The sequence below is a fragment of the Aplidium turbinatum genome, chromosome 3 (assembly GCF_918807975.1).
Source record: "Aplidium turbinatum chromosome 3, kaAplTurb1.1, whole genome shotgun sequence".
NCBI classification, from domain to species: domain Eukaryota; kingdom Metazoa; phylum Chordata; class Ascidiacea; order Aplousobranchia; family Polyclinidae; genus Aplidium; species Aplidium turbinatum.
This window is the reverse complement of record NC_137474.1, coordinates 2,739,526-2,761,748: the sequence shown is the minus strand read 5'-3', so window position 1 is coordinate 2,761,748 and position 22,223 is coordinate 2,739,526. Positions and strand designations below refer to the sequence as shown.

The 22,223-nt window shown below is 36.7% G+C and overlaps 1 protein-coding gene across 2 annotated transcripts in view; it reads left to right on the top strand.

The window, feature by feature from the left end:
• Window positions 1-22,223, top strand: part of LOC145767545 (ephrin type-A receptor 4-B-like) — a 40,102-nt gene that overhangs the window by 1,217 nt on the left and 16,662 nt on the right. For both annotated transcript variants that reach the window (XM_082579387.1, XM_082579386.1), the window contains exons 2-7: window positions 12,947-13,011; window positions 16,033-16,190; window positions 16,867-16,990; window positions 19,962-20,072; window positions 21,376-21,534; window positions 21,891-22,008. In XM_082579387.1, the coding sequence (XP_082435513.1) occupies window positions 12,947-13,011; window positions 16,033-16,190; window positions 16,867-16,990; window positions 19,962-20,072; window positions 21,376-21,534; window positions 21,891-22,008 (735 nt within the window). The remainder of the gene's footprint in view (window positions 1-12,946; window positions 13,012-16,032; window positions 16,191-16,866; window positions 16,991-19,961; window positions 20,073-21,375; window positions 21,535-21,890; window positions 22,009-22,223) is intronic.

Here is a 22,223-nt window from a genome sequence, read left to right as displayed (position 1 = left end):
ACCTTGCAAATAAACCGTATACAAAGTTAATTTTCCGTGTTTTCGGGAAAGCGATTGCCTTAAACGTCTCCCACCGTAGGAGACAGGGAGAGAACAGCTTTCTTGGGAATTTTATTGCATCAAGTGTATTTGTGTTCATACAAGCTACTTTGGTACCACCGTGGTTACCAATGTGTTGTGTACACATTTAGTGTGGCGCTAATCGATAGCCTTAGGCATTCTGTGTCTCAATAGAGTCGACTTTGAGCACTTTAAAAGGCTATAAAGTTGATTTAGAAAGATATGGCAAATTTCATTGTTTTTCATGTTGGTTGATTAATTAATTATTGGCCTTGATCATGTGGAAAGTACAGTGTGAATTTCATTTCAACTTATTGATTACGTTTTTTCTACACTATCTCAATGCGAAGTCTAAGCCTTCGTACTTGCGCATTAAACAAAAGAAATATGAGGTACATTATGTTCTTTTGCTGTGAATTGGCACTTTCTAAATTGATTGGCACAGTCCAATCTCTAATCTGGAAATCAGATCCTTTTTGGTGTTTGTAAAATTTGAATGGTATTTCTGTTACTAAAACCATGTAATGTAAGTAGGCCTATATTTTATGACGTAGCGTATGTTAGTCTAGGTCAAACAAAACTTGTGTCACACATTTGAGGTTTGCGTGTAGTTTCTCCTTGTAACTGGGTTGGAGAAACTGTTGTTTTGATTAGGTCACACTTAGGTACAGTGATCTCTAATGACGAAACAATGATATGTGATATAGAATAAAGTCCAACTAAACAGGAACTATGGCGTAATTTAGCAATATCGAATGCAAAGATTAGAGACTTTCGGTTACTTTCTTCCGTCGTTCACGCGAACGTGACCTTCTCCCTGACACTTTCTCATGTTGTGTGACGTTTATAGCCCACGCTTGGCTGTACTTTTGCGTTGATCAGTGTCGAATTAGCAAATCATTAACATCTTTTCCATGTAAATGTTTAGATGTGTTTAGTCGTTGGCGTCAAATGGAGTGAGTTTTCAAAATCAAGCTAAGTAGGTCCTTTTAGGTGTTTTGGTTTTCGAAAAATTAGGTTTTATTTCTTGATCTTATACTTTGGGGATGATCCACTTTATTCTATAAGCCTATTATGTCAAAAATGGCAAAGTTTAAAAGAACCAACTCGGTCAGGAAAAGTTTTTACACTTTCGTTGAATGATTGGATTCGTTAACAATAAACCAGCTTCGAAACGGGCAGAGTTCAGCTCAATACAAAGTAATCAATGACTAATGTGAAAAAAGCCCTGGTTGAGTCGATGTACGCACAGGAATTGTTCTACTCCAGGCTTACTCCTAGTTTTCAAATGTAGAAAACCAAAGATGTCTCAGTATTTGTTTTCCATGATTTTATTTGCTAACTTTGTCATAACTGATTTAAAGTAATTATCGACATTGATTTATCTGACAAAAAGCAAGAAATACCAGTCATACCATATGCTATGTTTTGAACTTAGTAATTTAAACATACGGTAAGCTCAAGTATAACCGGTACGGAGTTGCTACCGGGGTTAATAAACTACATGTTCGCTTTTATTTGTTGGTTGAACTTACAATTTCTCTTCTTAAATCCGTTGATTAAGAACTTCGTCCAGTTATCTTGTCCAGCCAGTCCTTTAGAATGTGAAGAAAAACGAATCGTCTAAAATTTATTTCCGCCAGGAATCAATTGTCGAAGAAAATTTTTCTCCCAAAGCAATATGACCTAAATTTCAAAAATGTTATTCAGCGTCTGATAGCAACAGTGCACACGTAAAACCTGAACCGAGCCTTCAAGGGTTGATACGTGCAAAAATGCACTTAAGAAACGGATTATGGAAGGTAGCCAGGCCACCACAGAGTTGAACTTTCAAGCGCAAACTTTAGTGTGTTCATGCATCCGTATCCACCCCAGCATAGATTAACATAATTAAAGTCTGCAATTGTTAACTTTTTAACGTAATGTAACGTTGAAATGAAACAAACTTTTTCCATTGACAGCTCAATTGATTTGATAGCTGCATCCTTCCACTTTTTCCAAATGTCAGTAAAGTAGCTTACTTGTTTCATTAAGGTTCAGAATTATTATGCAGAGATCTGCTTTATTGCTAAAATCAGTATTACGTAAAATCAAATGAACGATGTCGTTCTTCTATAGAATTCTTCTATTTGAATAAGGACCTTCTGATTCTTCTTTCGCATTTTTCTATTTGAAAAAGGACATTCTGGTGATCCCTTTTTGGGGTAAGACAGGCTGTAGAGGTTTTAAAATGTAATAACTGTATTTGATGTAAAATACATAGTTATATTTTTTAACCTTTACGAATCCACCATTTTGTAACATAATATGAAGACAACAAAATGACGAATTTGTTTAAACCGATTGCAAGCGTATACAAATATCTTCCTTTCATTCAACATCTGAGAGAGAATCGAGTTTATTTACAAGATACAAATAGTAATATGTTCTTTTCTGTGGACGATTTGGATTATCTTGTGCTTACAGTGCCGGCTATGGTATTAACCTTTTTTGCCAACTTAAAGCTGTCACTCAAAAGGGCCTGACATGCAATTAGCAAAGCCACTTGAATATAAGACCACGCCGTAGTCTTGCTACACTTTCTTTTATGGGTATTAATTAAGTTCTAGATCTTTGAGAGCATCAATGTTCACAGAAGTGAATTAAATTATTTTTTTTCGACCATGGACTCTCTCCATGAAATCAACGTTGAATTATATCATAAGATAATCTTTAAAAATGTGGTTATTTTGATTAATTACTTATCTTCTGTGGTGAAGAATCTTGTCTCCATCACTACCTTCTTTGTCTCTACCATTTTCATAATCTTAGTGATGGAATAACAATCGAAACTATTGATCAATATATTTATCTTGGTCAAAAAATTACAACTAACTCCAGCAAAGAAAATAAAATACTGTAACAAGAAGAACATCATTTGGTTAGCAAGCCTTCAACAGAGCAAGTTCACTATTTAAGTCAAAACTGCCTCTTTCTCTCGAAAAACAAGTCTACCACTAATACATCCTTCTAACTGTTACATAATATTGTAATTGATTGCTTGTTATAGTCATAATATGGTCATTTTTTTGTGACTGCTTGGTTTATGTATTTTTTTATTACCAGAAGCTGAACAGAAATTGGAACCTTTTGTTGTTGACAGACAAATTTGAAGCTTTTTTTGGTTTAAGAATGTTTTGGTCGTAGCGAATTCATACAAGCTTGTACATTGTCCATATTGAAACTGTGCCAATTTGAAAAAGCAAAAACTTTAGAACAATGGCTTCGAAGAAAACTGGCGAAATACGGTCAACATTTTTAACATTGCTTCTTCGTAATATGGACGCTATACTGCCGCACAGCGCAGTTTATACGTAAATCACTGCACTTTGACAAAAAGATTTTTAATTGGATTTAAAAGCAGCATTCTCTTCCTCAACGAATGCGTTAATCCAATTGCGGTTTTTCAATCTACTCCAAATCTACGCACGGATAGAAACCTCGTGCAATTTCTGCATCTCATGAAACGAGAAAATTTCCCCATCTAAAATTCTTACCAAACGCTCATCATCTTTGAGAAATTTGCCATGGTGCTGGGTTAATTACACTTTTCAGAATCTTTTCAAATTTGCTTCAAACATTGTTTTGAGTGTTTGCTTTTGTTTGGGTCTCGACATTGCTTCTCTTGCCGATCTTGTGGTTGAAGCTTGTGCAAGAGCATGTTTGTTCAACTCACCCAAAATGTCTGTGCGGTTTTGTTTATGTTTGCCCCATGCTGCAAAAAATGCGTTGAATACATTACTGAAAGGCATCAAAACATTGAAATTAAATACTTGTGGAAATATTAGCCATTAAAAGATGCAAAATGTTGTGATATTTTAAAAGATTTTTTCTGATTGTTCTCCTGATAAAGATATTCTAAGTGACGATTGAAACCAAGTGTAGGGCTGTAGGCTATTGCGCAGGTCTGTTATAAATGTGTGACGGTATAAGCTACTATCATAGAATTAGCCGAGAATTGTAATATAAAGCTATGCTATTGATTAATACCTCCATTTAGCGTGTATCCTTTAACAATATCGTTTTAATTTTGGTCTAATTATTGTTTGTTTATTAAAAGTTTGCCTTGCTTCAAAAACGTTGGAGTAACTTTGGTTCAGAAACTTTTATTCCTCCAGTCCTAGCTAAGCCGCTTAGTCCAAATATCATGTTTTTTGTTTTCACATTTTGATTACCAGTGATCTGAGTTCAACCTGTTGCGGTGCAGTTGATGGATTTCAATTCGTTGATGCATTTTTGCACCGCTCTCTGCCTCCACTTTGTTTATTGAAAGGCTTATCATCAATCAAGCAACAATGGAGGTTGCCTGATCTAATGAGCTGGTCTGAAGGGATAGATGGATGTCATACTTACTGCCGTGCAACGTTAATTTTCCTTTAAACAACAATAATTACATGTAAGATTTCTCAAAAATAATTGTAAATGAAAAACAACCCTTAATTGGGACACCTGTAGAGAGTAAATGGAAGGCAACAGTGCACTGCACACCAATGCATTGATGGCGATGAACCTTTACAAATGGGGAGTTTTCGCATGATTTATTCATCCTTTAATCCTATCACTGCCAATTGCGCGTAATCCTAGGTTTATATTGAATATGCTGACTTTAAATGATGAGTTAATCAAGGTGTGCTCTTGTACAGCTGTTTTCTGAAAGGAATTCGACAGAAAATTGTTTTGGTGTAATTGGAAGATTAATTACTTATGCGTTCTGTCTTGCAAACATGATTGAAAAGCAGAAACGGTATACTCACAATGTCACAAAGCAATTTCTCCAACAAGTTGGCCTGTAGGTTGCAGCTAAATTGCTGTAGGCTACTTGAGATGACTGTATGATTGCTGATTAGTCTATTGCAACACTGTTACCAGTAACATGTATTTGTGGTATCGAAGCCCAGGGGCGGCGCCAGCAAAAAATGAGTGGGGTGGACAAAAATATTTCAAGGTAATATACTACCGTAAAGTATAGTCACTAAGATTACCAATTGCGATGTGACTCACTGCAGCTCGGTTGTGAAATTTATTGAAAAATAAACAAAGGAAATTGAAAGGGAGCAAAAGCTCGTTTTCCATTGAGCGCACTTTAATTTATGAATAAAAGAATAGAATGGGGCCAAACGCTCCCATGCATTTCCTCTGCGGTCCATAGAATTGTTGACTACGATCTTGATGTTAGCAAGCTTGTTGTTATTTTATGTCATGGAGCTGCTGCAATGATAGGCGGCCTCATAAAAATTTATTGGGTGGCCCTTAAACAGAATTTAAAAAAACCTGGCTATTACCCAATAATACCCATAGCCATAGGTTAAGAATCACTATGCACTAAAGTTTTATTTTGCGCTCGCAGGTCAGTTTAAAAGCTTTCACCAATTTTTGAGGACCAGTGTTATCGGCAATATCTCGCTCACTGCTGATCTGCACCAGATGTTCCAGTCTTTGTGATGACATAGCAGGTCGCAGATAATAATAGTTTATTGTCTTAACTTTGCTGGGATACTTTCACAAGATGCCACAGTCATGAGCAAAAATAGCAATAATTTGAAACAAATCGCTGTACAAATGATTTAAGATCGTTTTGTCCACACAATTTCAAAAGTGAAGGCAAAAACAAATTTGATGGAGACATGTGCGTGAAATAAAATGCAGCTGCATTTGACATTAATTCACATGCTTGATCCGAGTAACGCATTTTAAGTTCATTTAGCATTGTGTCAAAAGGATAAAGAAAAATCTCTTCTTAACTTTTCTGTAATGGATTCAGATTCACTCCACGGAAAACTGTTGCAACCTATCAATTATACCTGACCATCTCGGAAATGGCTTGGTGGGTAGCGGCATCGCTTAGCCGGCGTGGTGGTTTCACTGGCAATTTGATTTGGTAAATTTGGCGGAAACTCCGCCAAAGCAATGTTTGCGGAAACTCCGATCAACCCTAACCCTTAACCCTTTTAAAATGTTTGCGGAAACTCCGATCAGCGACTTCGGCTTTTTTAATTTTTTCTCTCTATCTTTTCAGGGTACGAATTGTTCAGGGTACGAATTAGGTTGCACCCTAAGACTAGCAGTAACAAATTCAGTTTGCTTGATGCGGAACAACAAACCAGTAGCTACACCATTACCTTCGTTTGACATTTGGTGACAGCAGTGCTGGATATAGGCTACATAAATAACAACATCCAGATCATTTGAACGTGCAGACCATCTAGTAGCCTATCAGATAACGAGTAGGCTACAATGCATTTTTTCCAGACGTGATTCCCTCCTTTTTCAAATGCTCTTTACACAAAAAATGTCTCTTGGGAACAGTCTACAAAGTGGTAGATGTTAACAATTGTTTCAAAAATTGTTTTGACTGTTGCTACGTTTTCAACACTGTGTCCAAGCACAAGCTTTAATCGGTGTGCAAAACAATGAAAATGTACTGACAGTTTGGCACCCGCTGCAACTATGTGTTGCTGAACACCTTCATCCTTGCCTGACATGTTGGTGGCCCCACCAAAACCTTTGCCTATTAGGTCTTTCAAAGCTTTTGTCTCAGCTGTGATAAAAGCCGTCACCTCAAAATGGTAAAATTAGACTGCAATCAATCAATACAACAGAGCGATAACAATGAAGATTCTTCATTGCTACGTGTGTCAATGCTGCCAAAGTAATTCATACGTAAGAAGTTGAAATTAATTCATGACGCAGTCACTAGGCACCCCTAACCCCCTACATACACCCCCAAGTTTTCTCATCGGATCTCGACGAATTACAAAATTGACCCTAAATAGGATTGGGGTGGACATGTCCACCCCAGTCCACCCCGTGGCGCCGCTACTGTCGAAGCCCCACACAGCGGGCCATTTTCTTGTGTGCCTTCAGCTAACCACCCAGGGCAGTAAATATCACCTTTCAGTATACAACTTCGTCGCACAAGAATGTGTCAATCTGTGGCGTATCAACCAAATTTAGAAGACTCGATCAAAGAACAATAATGTTTGCGTAGTTAATGTTGTAAAGCTTTTACAGCACTAACATCTTTGATTTTTGAACAATCATTGCGAAAATTGAAGTTAAACACAAAGTCTCAATTAAATAAAACATTCACGTACACCTGGATTTTAACTTTGTCATACAATTACCCTTTGCGTTGCGAAACGCCTAAAGCGATTAAATTTTAATTTTCACCTTCTTAAGCTCAAGCTAATCCAACGTTAAGCAATGTTGAGGCAATACAAGTGCAGTCAAGCATGACCGATGGATTTGAAAGGATAAGCAAAAAAAGAAGGGGTCAGATTGGGTCAATTTTGTCACACAAACTTGGCTAAAGCGCAGAAAAACAAATGATTTCCTCTTTTAGTCCATCACACATACTTTGTGACATGTAAATTGCTTTTTTTTCGTCAAGCGATTGTAGCAAGAATTGACAGCGATAGACATCGGGTTTAGCCCATGAGGCTAGGCTCATCAGTATCGCACCATTAATTTTCGACCACCGCTTTTGCAAGTCAATTTAACTCTTATCCTTGTACGTTTTCTAAAATGCTCGCGAAATGCTTGTTGATAAAAAAGTAAAAATCACGAAAAGCTAGAAAATGCATAAACCACAATAAATGCATTGCAATATTATCCTTGTCACATTTCACTGATCCAACAGCGTTGGATCATTGTAAAAAACAACCAACATGTCAGCTGGTGGGCTATACGCTTTTCTGTGCTTTTCTGAAACTGTAAAGACGTTTTGGTGTCATGAAACCCTTTGCCAAAAAATAACAAGAGGTAAATTGTAACCACACAGACTCATTTTTAAGCTAATATTGATTTTTGCATTTTTACCTGACTAATTTGCTTCTGGTCGTTTCCTATCACGCGTCATAGTCGTTTTCGTTTGTAATTTAATCGAACGCCGAGAGACAGTCAAACATTTGTCATACTTCATGACAGAAGCTGTAAGATTAAGACAAAACTATCTCCCGTAGCTATTGGTAACTTTTTTGGTCTTTCTCTACCTTCTTTTGTTTATTTTATGCAAAGGGCTACATTCTGCTGTAGTCTCATGTTTGAAGATTTATCGGCTAAGTACACAAAGCTGCGGCACCTAAGATTATTGTTTATTTATTTTTAGTTGTTCTAAACTAAGGTTATCTGGGTTTATCGTCTCAAATATCAACAAACTTTACCGATTCAATTCCTGTACCCGCGGCACATGAAAGAGTTTTGGAAAGGAACTAACACAATCTTAATTTTATCGCTGATGAGTTGAAAGACTTGAAATAAAGTGTCGTATATGCACTCCTCAGCAACTATGGGTCCTCAGAGTTATATTATTACGTCACATGAGGCAGGCTGGAAGGTGTTTGATAAAAGGTGAATTGTTTATGACGTCATAGCTGCGTCATTCTGACTACAATCTAGTCTTTACAGATTGTTTTGTTGTTGACACAAGCTAGTAGCGATAGATATTTTTTGTTTGTTTATTTATTTTGTTGTTGTTAGATCGTCATATATTGGGTAGAACATGAAGGCATGTACTTGCAGCAGTAAAGGTATAAAGAAATGACTAAGATTGTTCCATAAAACAAAGCACTTTCACAAAGAATTCAATTTAAAATAAAACATTGCGAATTTAAGAAAACGCGTTTTGTGCTAAAAGAAAACGAAATTTTTCGAAGTAAATTTTATCATGCTAAACTTTCGTAACTCGTAAGTTCGAGCAATTTAGGTGGCAAGTCGTTTGATTTAAATTCGCAACTAAACGTAAATGTCTTTCGTCAAAGTGAAGCAAAGTCAAGACGTGCAAAGTTATGTCAAAGAAAAGTGTCATGTTTCCAACTTTGTTTAATATTCTCAACACTAACTAACTTTCCCAACTTGCTGTGGAATTGAAACAGGTTTCATATCGCAGAAAAGAACGTTTTATTTTGGTCTAAAACAAAATCTTGAAATTTACAGCTTTAGCTATTTTATTCTTCTAAAAATTATTTCATCTTCGCAGTTAAATTTAGTTTTATGTGGTATGTGAAACAGAACTCTGTGAAACACCTGATTCTATTGTGCTGTAATAGACATGGCTTTGTTTTCTTTCATTTCCTTCCTGCTTTTGACAATGAATGCTTAGATCTTTCAACATTTAAAGTTGATTAGTTTTTACCATTTATTTTTGTCTGCGTGACGTTAGGTAACGGGTGATAGACGAAATTATGAACGGGATTTTTGCCAGGATGTGAAACAGCGAAAAGTGTGAAGGTTATGTAAATCGAACAATGTGTGGAATTTCCGATTAGGTCTTTGTCACCCGCACCACAGCCTTTATTACGTAACAATTACAACTATTTTCAATATCTTTGCATGACTCAGCCTGGATTTGAACTAAGAACACTAGATGCTGTAGCAACTACTAATAAATCGACCAGGGAGATAAAACGTTATACTGAAGATGTTAATATTAGGTAGGTCCATAGTTTGCAACAAACTCTCAATTGACTAGTAAAACGCAGCAGTCGAGAGTCTGTGGAGTAAATTAGTGTGCGAAACTGATGAGCCCAGTTTTATGGGCGAAACACATATCCATCGCTGTCAATGCTTGCTATAGTTAGTTGATGGCCGAGAAACAGTTATCAAGAAAATTTGTCATGGCAAATTTTTTTGAGCTAGCCTATTGTTTGACAGGATTTCCTCCCAGAGGAGAATGGTAGAGATTGCCAAAGTGGCTTTAATGCACTTCTATCGACATGCACGTCATTTTTGAAAGCAATCGACTATTTTCTGAAATAGGAAAAATATGTTTTCATGAATTTTTTAAACGACCTTTTCGTTCAATGGGAATTCGCTTTCTTTTAAAAAATTGTTCTATTTTCGAGTAGTATGACACATTTACCAGCATTTGAAGTTGAAAAGGTTTGTACCATTAACCAAACTATAAAGGACAAATTTTGTTTCTGAATGTTAAATTGATCTTTGCGAGGTTGGAATAGATTGGGTTCGGCCAGACTAATGGGTCATTACGTCATATGGAAACCACGATTGCTCAATAGAGTCTGCCAACAAACTGTCATTTATCAATAAAAATTGACACGTGCAAAAAGATATAATTTGAGGCTCAAAGTATTTTTTTTACTGAACTATAAAAGAAAAAGCCGAAATAATTTACGTAAAAATTTCCAATTTTATGATTAAAAATAATCATAAAACGGTAGTTAAAAATACTACTTCTTTTATTGTGACGTCATACTTGATGATAGATGTGACATACATAGACTACTGCAGACTTGCGAAAGCAGAAGAGTATAAGGCTACGTTTACATGACGTTTCATTGCGCCCGAAATGAAAGATTTCCATTTCGGTTCGTTTGGTGGACGCGTAATCTGTTTACACGCGGCGACCGAAGTGAGATTCATGGCGGTCTGGATTTCACATCGGATAGTTTTGACAGAAATGAAACCGATGTCAACTGGTTGCGGCTATGTAAACACGCCGCAATGAGATCCTAGCAATGAAATTAGCCCTAGTAGTTTGATTATAGTCAGTTAACTGGTAGTGTAGTAATTTGTAGTGTAACACATAAAAAGAACTTGAATATAACATAAATAAAATAGTTTTGTTTTTGAAGTCATAACAATAGAATTTTTCCACTGGTTTAAAATGTTGGTTGCGTTTTGGAACCAGCCATCTGCATGATATAGCCTACATTTTCAACTGGGACTAGTCTAGAATGTTGGCTGTTTTTTTTAGACTGAGCACAAAGACTTATTGTCAATGTCATCTGTAATCATTTGAGACATGCATTGGACTGATGCACTAGTAAAGAGCAAATAATTGGTCAATAAATTAAGCTAGTCCATTCTTGAAGAACACAAGTAAATTATTGGCTCTGAACTTGTGATGTCAGTCTATTGACCCAAAAGAATTTTGAAAATACTTGTGATATTTCAGTAGTGGTTAATGTACCCTTTCCCTTTGGAATTGCATGTTTTATTGTAGAATCTATGTTGTTGTTTTTTTGGTAGAAGAAGCAGATTTATTTTCAGCGTACTCAGTAGCCTAGTTACAGGCGCGAAAATCACTCATGCGTAGAGCTGTATTCCTTTCGCCCGAAACCAAAAGCCGCTGCAATGAGATGGCATGTGAACAAAACCTTTTTCACGCCGCTTTGAGATTTCATTTCGGTCATTTTCATTTCGCCTATCATGTAAACGTAGCCTAAGAATGTATCTATATGCTCAAGAATGTGATCATCAATTTTCTCAAACTGGTTCCATGTAAAATACATTGGCATGATCTCAGAGCCTTCTAAAGATCCCACCATGACCCACTGGAACACGGCCAAATATGTTGCTATTTGAAAACATTTCTAAGAGTCTGAATTGTTACAATCCTAGCTATGACAAACCTGTCATCTTCCCATTTCCAGAAGTAAGTAAAATAAGCAGTATTTGCACCTAGACATATGTTTGGCTTGTTTAACCGGAGATTATGTACATATGTTAAGCACAGTTTACACAATAACAATTTAATATATAAGACTTTTCAACTGCATCTTGGAGGTAGCATCGTTTGGTGCAATTGCATGTTCCATTTAAAATATCAAGGATTTTTTGGGAATTGTATGTTGTAAGCTGTTCATTCGATGTGCCAATTTAAATTTTAGTTTGTTTTGTTTTTCGTCGAGTTTAATTTTGCAAGTAAAATATGTGTTTTGGCGAAAGATCCTGCTATACAAAAAACCTAACGACTGTATGATGAGACTACAGTTGGAATGCAGTTGGAAAGTTTCCAACTAGGATGCAGTTGGAAAGTCTTACCTATTACATTATTATTGTGTAAACTGTGCTCAACGTACATATCTAATCTCCGGTTAAATAAACCAAAAATATGTCTAGGTGCAAACATTGCTTATTCTACTTACTTCTGGAAATGGGAAGATGACAGGTTTGTCATGGTTAGGATTGTAACAATTCAGACTCTTAGAAATTTCCTCAAATAGCAACATCTTTGGCCGTGTTCTAGTGGGTCATGATCCCACTGATGGTGAAACAGGCCGTTAAATGTTTATTTTGGCAAAATTGGTTTAATTTATTTAAAAACTTACTCTATGTACCCATGTTTTGATTTAACAACTTGTTTGCATATGCTTGATAATTTTGAAACTGGGTTTACACAAAGTGACAAAAACTGGTTGAATTCCCCAATTTGTCGTATACTGTAGGCCTATTGTAACTTTGACAAACCGACGCCTGTAAGTGGCATACAGCTGCTACAATGCGGCTTTCTAGCAGAAATCCGGTTAGTCTTAGTCTTCCGCTTAGTCTTTTCTTTTTTACCTTAGTTAGGCATACTCATACGAGTTTATTATTTTTTCATAATCTTTTTGCGAGTCATTGATGGACGGACCCCAGTTCGAAAATCTTTGCTTTACATATCGAAAGTAGTGAAAGTGTTGATTCTTTGTGACGTGACAATAAAGTTAAATATTTTTGTCCATTTAACAATAATTGCAGTAATTAACGTCAAGCCTGTTTTTTTCGAAAAATTGTATTAGGTAAAAATATTAAAATGCGGCCATGTCGTTGCTTCGTCATCTCAGCCCTCGTTAACCTCAGACGTCATAGAGCCTGACAATCTGTAATTGTTGTGTGTTGTCAAAACTTTGTGAATTACCCGATGACCATTAATTTTGGTGGATAGATCGCTTTAGACTTACAAAAGTGTTCAAACTTAAGTAACTATACACTGTATAATGTAAACCTAAGTATACTCTAATACCTAAGATAGACTGTAAACTTAAGAAACTATACACTGTATACTGTAAACAATATACTATACACTGCATTTCGAAACAATTTTTTTTATGATATTTTTTTACAGCAATCTTGTTGGACACCCGAACAGCCTTGTCCGATCTGGGATGGACCGTGTCTCAAGGGTCAGAGGTCAGTAGAGAAACATGATGAATTGTGGGTATTTATATCACGCTGCATCTATCGTGGATATGTTTGTTGTTGATTGAATCTTTATCCTCGGACTGGGAAAGCGTCTTGCAGAGCTTAATCCTGGCAGTTTTGCATTCCTGTAAAGGTTTGAACCACTGACGCAGGCCCGGTCACCGCAATTGAAAGAGTGAAGTTTCTGATTGTTGAAGTCTTGTTGTCAGGAAAGTATTCCACCATGAGACTGCTGAATGGAGAGCAGTCCTTAACGTATTCTTAACTTGTTCTCAAAATTGCACAAAGAAGACAGCAACTTTATAAGTGGTTGCCTATTAGATTGTCAATCAAAATTCGTTTTTCGATTTTGTTTGCTATAAAAAACATCATCAAAAGATTATGACTTTTATTACTTCCAGCAATTTCCTTCTGATTGAACAAAGTAAACGGCTTTGAAAAAGTATCTGAAATTTTTTTTTACTACCTTTGGTTATTTTGAAATGAAATTGTTTTTGTAAGCGGATACTTTTTAGAGTAATGTTTGTTTTTGAAATTATAACCAAAAACCGTTTGCTAAATGATAAAACCGCTAGGTTTTAGTCATGCTCCATTGGTGTTACGTGCTTTTTATTGCTTTTTCCTGTTATCTCGGTTAAATTCTTGGGGTTGGGCGTTGCAGAAATATTAAACACTCTCTTGAAAGGAGAAAACATTAAGAAATTCATTGTTAGTTTCAGAGCAACGTTTGATCAACCTAAAAGTAACATTTATTTTACTACAAATGCGTTAAAAGTTATTCGTGGCCTTTGGAACTGTTTAACAATTGTTTTACCTGAGAATGATAGAATATCTTTCAAAATATTTGACAAAAAATTGATGGAAATTTACTGTAATTTTTCACCTCAGAGATCAACAGCAGTTAAGTTCATTGGTTCAAAGACCTTTGACATCATGTAGCACATGCAGGTGACAACAGTGGTGTTAGTGATGTTAAAATGATACTGTTGCCCTGCCAACTGCATCGCTTCGGACTTAGTCATTCCCGATAAGAGCGAGGGCAGACAAATGTGGAAAGCTTTCATTGTCTGAACGCCAATACGCCGTGCAAGCGAAATGCTCATATTTGTGGCTAACTGTTTTGCGACCCTGTCAGCAAATTTGCCTTTTTTATATTGATTTAACGTCTGAAGACGTTGACTGAGGATTTGCTGGAAGTCTAAAGATTTGACGACTGGGGATTTACTCTTGTTTAGGGCCGTTAGAGGCAAGGGTAAGCCCTTTGTCAAAGCAGTTGTAAATACTTTTGTGAAATTTCGTTGCTTTTATTTTGCCTGAAAAGTAGGGCACCTGGATCATGTATGCAATCAACTGACCAGTTTTTGTCCTTTTATCTCCCTAAGGGCCTAAGCAGACCTCTTTGATGAGCTACTGATGGCTTTCGGTTGGACGTTGTACACTTGACCGAGAATATAAGAAAAATGGCACACGAAATTTATATTTTTGTTTACACAGTATGGTAGATCTCCATAACTCAAACCAGTTACCTCTCCGGGCAGTTGTGTAGACAGGTGGTCCAACAGGTTCTTTTGGTCTCCTGTCCAAGGTCATTTTATAAACCCGAAGTCCTTCTAGGGTTTGAGAACTAGAAAAACATCGCATGTTCTCTGGAGCGTGGTCTGGAGTTATATATTGTTTTTTTTCTTTTCTTGTATGGGGGCACGAATCTCTTATGGTGCCGGACCAAAATTATCCTCAACGAGCCTGGGTTTAGGTAAAACTCCTTGAAACATATTGCCCGCTCAATAATAAAGGGTCGTTTTCTTCATTAAACAGACCGTGATTGCTATTTTTTGTAACGAAGCGCTTTTCTTGCAATTTCAGCAAGTAAAAAAATTTTAAGAAGAAAAAAATTGCAAGTTTTGAGGAGTTATGTGTGTAAATAAATTTTAAGGCCTGCTTATGATTTATGAACAAACTGCAACATCAAGCTTGTGAATTAAATTCGTAAAAAAACATTTCATTAGCATCATGAAACGGGAAAGTAATGTTAGATCGAACCGACTTAATATTTTATCAAAATAATTTACAAACATACCGTCAGCCATTTGTCAAACACAAAGACAAGCGACTTGATTTTAATGTTTTCGTACACATTTCAACGGGGCTGTGTTGTCGCTTTGATAAGCGACTGACTAAGTTGAATTATTGTCAAATTTTCCACTGTTTGCTTTAAGGGTGTAGCAACCCAATCGGCACATAGATGAACCTAGTGAAAAAGAGATGTGATTTACTCCAATTGACGTTTGAGCTCACGTCATCACAATCGCGCGCGCCGCGACCGACTACAAAGCGTCCGACGTCATATTAAAGTAAAGATGTAAATTATGAATAAGGAAAAACTGACAGGCGCTGTTTGACAATCAATGGCGCATATGGCTTCCTTGTTGGTTAGATTTGTTTTAGTTGTAATGCAAAACCGATAGCTCAGTTAGTTAAGCGCCTGACTATACAAACAAAGAAACTGGAAAATCAAGTGGCACTGGTTCGACTATGGGGGTGTGCGCATGAGCAATGAATTACAAGGACAGGTCGCCATTCAGTGGCACCTAATGTGTGGGACAATTCACAGACAACAACACTTCACAATCGGAAACTTCACCCTGCCAATGTAATTTTATACAAAAATGTTTTTATGTTTTTAATTGTCATTTCATGCAAAAAAAACACAATGTTGTTTTTAACGTCGTTGGTGTAATTAGACGTAGAATCAATTGTTGTTTTACTGAAAATGTCATTGACTTTGTCATGCGCCCCAAAAATTAAAGCAAATCCTTGGTTTTGATGCCAAAATAAATTAAAACTTGTTAAAAAGTGTCATTATTCTATCACTGTTATCAAAATTTATTATTTTAAATTTTCCTCTGACTAAATATTCAACGGCGGCCTGCCAACCTTACTTAAAAAAAACATTAATTCTTGATTTACGACGTTAATTTTTAATAACTTAATGTTGTTTCTACGTCGCAGTGGCACGAAGTGAGCAGCAGCGATGCATCAGGTAAGGAACGTCGGATGTTGATGGTTTGTGAGATAAAGAAAACAAATCAGAACAACTGGCTACGAACTCAGTACATTCCTGTTCAAGGTGCTAGGAGAGTCCATGTGGAAGTCAAGTTCACGATACGGTGAGAAATGGATGCCGGTATCCCAGACAGCAAAATACGTCATTTTTACATTGGTTTTGATCTCTGGAATAGTATTTTTCTGTTTATTTTTACGTATTTTCTTACAAAAGTGATGTACAGTAGAAAGTTTAGAGTGTTTTAGGATTAAGCTCAACCGAGAGGAGGAAGTATTCGAGAACTGTTCTAAAGTTGAAAGAGCTGAGCTTGAAAACTATTTCACTCACAATTTTGAACCTGTTGTGAAATTGTGGGGTTCAAAAGTGAATGCATCTACCAGGTTTAAACTTTATTTTGTAAACGATATGTTTCAATCCGAACGATAACCCAACTGGAAAACCATTTTTTTACATTGATTCAACGCCTGCAGACGTCAAATCAATGTAAAAATTTAATTTACCTGATGAAGTCTTAGGCTGCTATTTCTAGTTTTGTGGTTTGGCTTTTGCTGTGTTTTTGCGTTTCCAATGAGTATTGTATTCTTGTTTTGTGCTGTGTGTGTAGTGTTTGCGTTGTGTGTTTTGTTCTTTTGTGCTATCTGTGTGCTGTGTTCTCCGATGTGTGTTGTGGAAATCATGAATTTTGATAAGCAGCCACTATCATAACAAACGTTTTCTTGCATCGAATGAACGTAGTAAGAATAATTTTCCATTAACTTATGTTGAAATTTCTTGCACAGCTCATGCGAAGATGTCGATAACGTCGCTACATGCAAGGAGACATTCAACTTGTATTATTACGAAACAGACAGAGACGAGGCGACGTCTACGTTCCCGCCATGGAGAGAAGGCGCTTATGTCAAGGTAAAACTTTCGACTTGATACACCTCAAGACTTCCTGTAGTATTTTCAAGTTCCAAACAAAATAAAGCATTTTCCGCTTTCACAAAAGGTTCACTATTTCTAAAGCTTGGTAATTTTTAAATTTACTCATCTCTGCTGTAGTTTATGCTCACAGCTTTACGCTTGATGTTGGTCCCCAAAAAGCAATCGCTGGTTCAACAGTTAATTAGTTAAAGTTGTCAGTTGCCATCTGGCTTGTGAGTTCTTGATAGCGAGTCCTGCTTTGAACTGAATGTTAGAAACCAACAAAAGAAAACGACTGCTCAAATAAATGAAAGCAAATAGTGGACACAGGGTTTTTAAGGTTCTTTTATTACACAAAGAATGATAAAGCTCGTCATATTATTTCAATTAAAAGCGGGAAATCTCAAACCGTTGATTTCCTTCGTCGATATTTATATTTAGTATAAAAAAAATAATTCAACTACGAAATTTCTGATCTTTTTGTGAGAATATACATGATTGGGATGAAAATGAAAACGCTTTTTTGGATGCTAAACCCTGGCACTTTCGCACACTTGTAGAGACTTTCAACCATCCCCAAAATGGACAAAGCGCAGTTGCGGTTGTTAAAGTGTAGTTGCCAGTGAATTATTTCATTTACTAGAAGCTGCGGATTTTTTACAGTAATAGACGAATATTGAATGAATCAAATGTAAACAATCAAATAATGCAACAAACCACCTCACAGCGCAACCGCTGGAGAACGCGTGAGAAGTGCTTCATTTCATTATGGCCGCAACGATATTGACGAAAAGAAATTACTGAAATGCGATAATTTTAATCAGCACTGATGTATTTGGGGTGAATTGATGAAAGCAAATAATTTAAACGGTTAAATTTCAGCCCCCACTGGGTAACTGTATTATCGTGGGACTACTCTAAGTTTCAACTTAACATGCTTGGGTCATGTTTGGAATGCAACGTGATTGTTTGTGGAGTCTGCAGGACTAGAGTTTACAAGATATCTTATATCCAATTAGCTATGTTGATTGGCAAGCAGTGTTGTTAGTAATAGAATACCAGGACAAATTTTTTCTTGGGGGTTTGTATTTATACTTGCTTACCTCGTATGCTGGCGGTGATGGTCCATCGAAAACCTATTTATTCAGTAAAGCTGGCTGAAAAGCCACACTGCTATGCAAAGTTTAGGTTTTCTTACGAAACTTATTTTAGCTATTCTGATCCCTTCATGGTTTGTCTTTACAGTAGGCAGATTTAATACTGTACAAGATCGTAATGTAGGGCCTATATATGCGCACAAACTTCGAAATTAAAGTATACACATGCCACTGGCCTTGCACTCTGGTTATTCATCATAATACCACAGCTTGGCTCTAATAGTTGATTGATAGAGATTATGTTTATATTGTACAGACGAATTCCATCGAAAACTTAATCCTTACAGTTTGAAAACTTACAATGCCTTCCAGGCGCTAAGACAGGCTTAGTTGCAGAGCCTGACGCATTGTTATTCGTATTTGCGGTTGGGTATACACCAGAGGTGGGCAAACTACGGCCCGCGGGCCGCATGCGGCCCGAAACAACTTTCTGTGCGGCCCGCGAAAGCCTGAAGCGATTGTATAAAAAATCATCCTAAAATTGCTTGAAAATTTTAATTACTATGATGACTTAATTAAACTTTTTCTTCATATAGGCTACTTCATCTTGATAAAGATAAATTATAGTCTTTTTGTCGCATTGTAGTAGTTTGTTTCCCCAGCCACATTGTGATCTTACATGAATGGATGGCTATTATTAGTATCAAAGCAGCCATTGCTAAAAACAGCCGATTACATCACAATTGAAATTTCTGACTTCAACCTGTCGCATTATGAGACTTTCTTTTTCGTTTTAGTCTTGGATCAAGGCCAAGACTCTTGGTGTTGGTAGAGAGAAAAGGGGCGATTGCGACATTTTTTCTGGTTATGTTAATTCTCTCACAGATGTATTCTGTTAGGCCACGATTCTGTTTAATTCGCTCTAAGTGCGTCTGGCAAAGTGTTATCTTGATGTGGGTTGTATTCAAATAAATAATTGAGATAAATATTTTTTTATATCTTTTATGTAACACATGTAGGCCTACTGTATATAAAATCTCCGTTTTTTTTGTCACTTTAAAAATAAATAAAAACTTGTGTTTTGAATATTTTAGATTTGATGTTTTGGCTTATAATCTTAATTATACTATACTGCGGCCCTCGAACAAATTCAGATTCTGAATGCGGCCCTCAAGATAAAAAGTTTGCCCACCCCTGGTATACACTTTGCACAGCATTGCAGATTGCACGAGATTTTCTTGTAGCCTGTGCTGCAGAAAAACGGAGTAGGTAACTGTAAAACAAAGATGCTATATCAAGTTAATGTACTGAGCCTCAGTGAATGAAATAAGTTCTTATCATTTGAGCCTTCGGCACTAACGAGAGTAGGGTGGCCAATTTCTTTCTCGCGACCGCCTTTCCTTCAGCAATTCTCATCACACAATTAATTACACCCTGGGTAGAGATGAGTGGTTTGTTTATCGACAACTTGGTGATGAACCAGAGACAGGCTGCTCTCTAGAAGTCTTTCAGTGTAGCCCGGGGAACATCGTGAGTCTGGAGTGGTAAAGACCTTCGGCAGTGAAAGCTCAAGCGAAGAAAAACAACAAGCTAAAGCCGGGTGTCGAACCAGGTCCGCATTACCGTATTGAAAAGCGACGTCATCCGCTGAGCCACCCGCGTAATTATCGCTGGAACAAACTTTATTCAGACAAAACGAGAAGTTTCACCGACACAAAAATCCGAAACGTAGCAAATCTTTAAAAACTGTTTGAGAAACAAAACTGTCACTCCATTTCAAAATATTTTTGTTTTGATCACTATTAACGGGAATGTTACGGCTGCAAATAAAACCACTACAAAATTATTTACACATATCCAACTGCCCCCAGGTGGACACAATAGCTGCCGACCGACGATTCGGGCCCGGTTCTGTCGAGACCAACTTCGAAACTCGCGACATTGGACCGATTACAAAGAACGGCATCTATCTCGCTATACAGGTGAGGAATTATTAATTTGGACTCGGTAGTGTTCTGGTGGTGCGGCCATTGCTTGCATGCATATCACTTAATTAAGTTTTGTTTTGTATTAACGTAAAATGTTTGGAAAAAAAACTTATTCAATGGCAGCTTATAGTTTAAATCTTATTATTATTTCAATTTTTTTGATTTTACAAAAGATGATCGAATGTTTGCATTGGAATAATCTTTTGTAATCGAGCCATGTACAGTAAATTATAGAAATGCACTGGGTTGGGGCTTACTAGGCAGATGCTCCTCCTCCTACATTCATTGCGCAAGGTCATAGTGTGGTTGCCTCATTTGCTTTGCTAAAAGGAACAAACCCCTAATATAGCCAATATTTTCACTGGCGTTTTTACTTCAAGCATACCTTTCAAGCAGGGGTTAGGAGAAAAATAGTTAAATACATGCCACCGACTTTTATCGTTGTGTTTTGTATAAAAATTGTTTTTTCCAAGTAACGATTTGCAATCTTGTGACTTCAAGCACACACGTTTCTCCACCTGAATAGTTTAATAACCTGTAATAGGCCTTTAAGATTGAGGTATTAAGTTTAAACATTTGAGTGTAATACAGGGAGCAGTAATACCACAAGAAACGAACTTAAATTACCCAAAATAGAGAGAGTAAATTTTTGCTTTGTAATCCGTCATAGCACACCTGCAAAAAGACATCCTAATATTCAGACTGCGGCGTTGATGCTTAATCCAACTTCGAAGTCAGTTTTTCACAATGGCCACTATTGCTTCTTCACTAAGAAGAAGTAATCATAGTGAGCCTTCCCCTAGGATGCTTAAAATGAATGTGAAAAAAAACTATAAAAATCAATGGCTTGAAGATTTTTTATTGGACTGCTCCCTTATAATATAGCTGATCATTGTGAATATCATTGATAAATATCATTAAATAAATAAAATATCATTGATATCCAAGAAGACTTCCAAACAGTGCTGTGGAGTTAGGCAAAAATATACCATTCCAACCCCTCGATTTATAACTGGCCGACTCCTGCTTTAGTCTTGCCAGATTCTTTTTACAAAGCGTTTTACAAAGCAGACAGGATCTGTGCAGCCATATAGAGGCGCAGCCGTGTACGTTATTATCTTGAATTTATTCCTTTTGCCGAGTGTCAAGCAGAAACAAAATTCAGTTCCGCTTTAAAAAAGTATTTGATATGACCCGACAGGGCATCGAACCCATGCTTATCGATTTAGAGGCAACGCACTGACCACTAAGACATCAAGCCAGCAAGTGAAATGTTAACTACTATATCTTTGTTCAGGACACAGGGGCATGTGTTGCTCTAATGCATGTCAGGATATACTATAAATATTGCGATGAGGTGACAAAGAATTTCGCCACTTTTGCCCGAACCACTTCTGGACCACAAATGACGTCATTGGTCGAAGCCAAGGGATCCTGTGTGAGAAACGCGATAATAGTAAGTTACCAGAGATGTAGCTCATATTAAACTATTATTATTATTTTGATTTGATGTGCTGTAATTACCTAGGTAAAGATACGTAATGTCATTGAAAGTTTGGCGTTTTCCGTGAGGCTTCGTAACTCAGTGTTTTCAATATCTTCGTAGTCATAGATTCCTTTCTAAAAAATATAAAAATTCAGACCCTCAATTTCTTAGAGTAGCTCTGAGTGGAATCTTTTCTCATAAATTTATGAAGTAGTAAAACCAAAGTTGGTCCTTTTACATTGATTCAATGACTGCAGACGTTAAATAAATGTTAAAAACACTCATTTTGCAAACTAAGTCAGCATACTGTCATTTTTGTTATGCAGGAAAATGGTGTCCGTGCAGGCCTGTACTGCAATGGTGAAGGGAATTGGACTGTCCCGTCTGGAACTTGCGTTTGTACCGCAGGCTACCAACCCAACCGAGCTCGTACGCAGTGCAGAGGTTAGTTCTTGTGTACGGTACTATGTTTACTAAGACATGTCGCCTATTCAGAAGATTTGAAAGGTGTTTTCCATAAGCCAAAGTAAAGAACCGAACTTCATGTTCAAGTAACCGTTTCAAAATGCAAATTTGTATTTGTTTTATTTAGACTTTTTTTGTAATTTTGAAATACTGTAGTAATTATTATTTTAGATTTTTACTTCACAATGCAGATA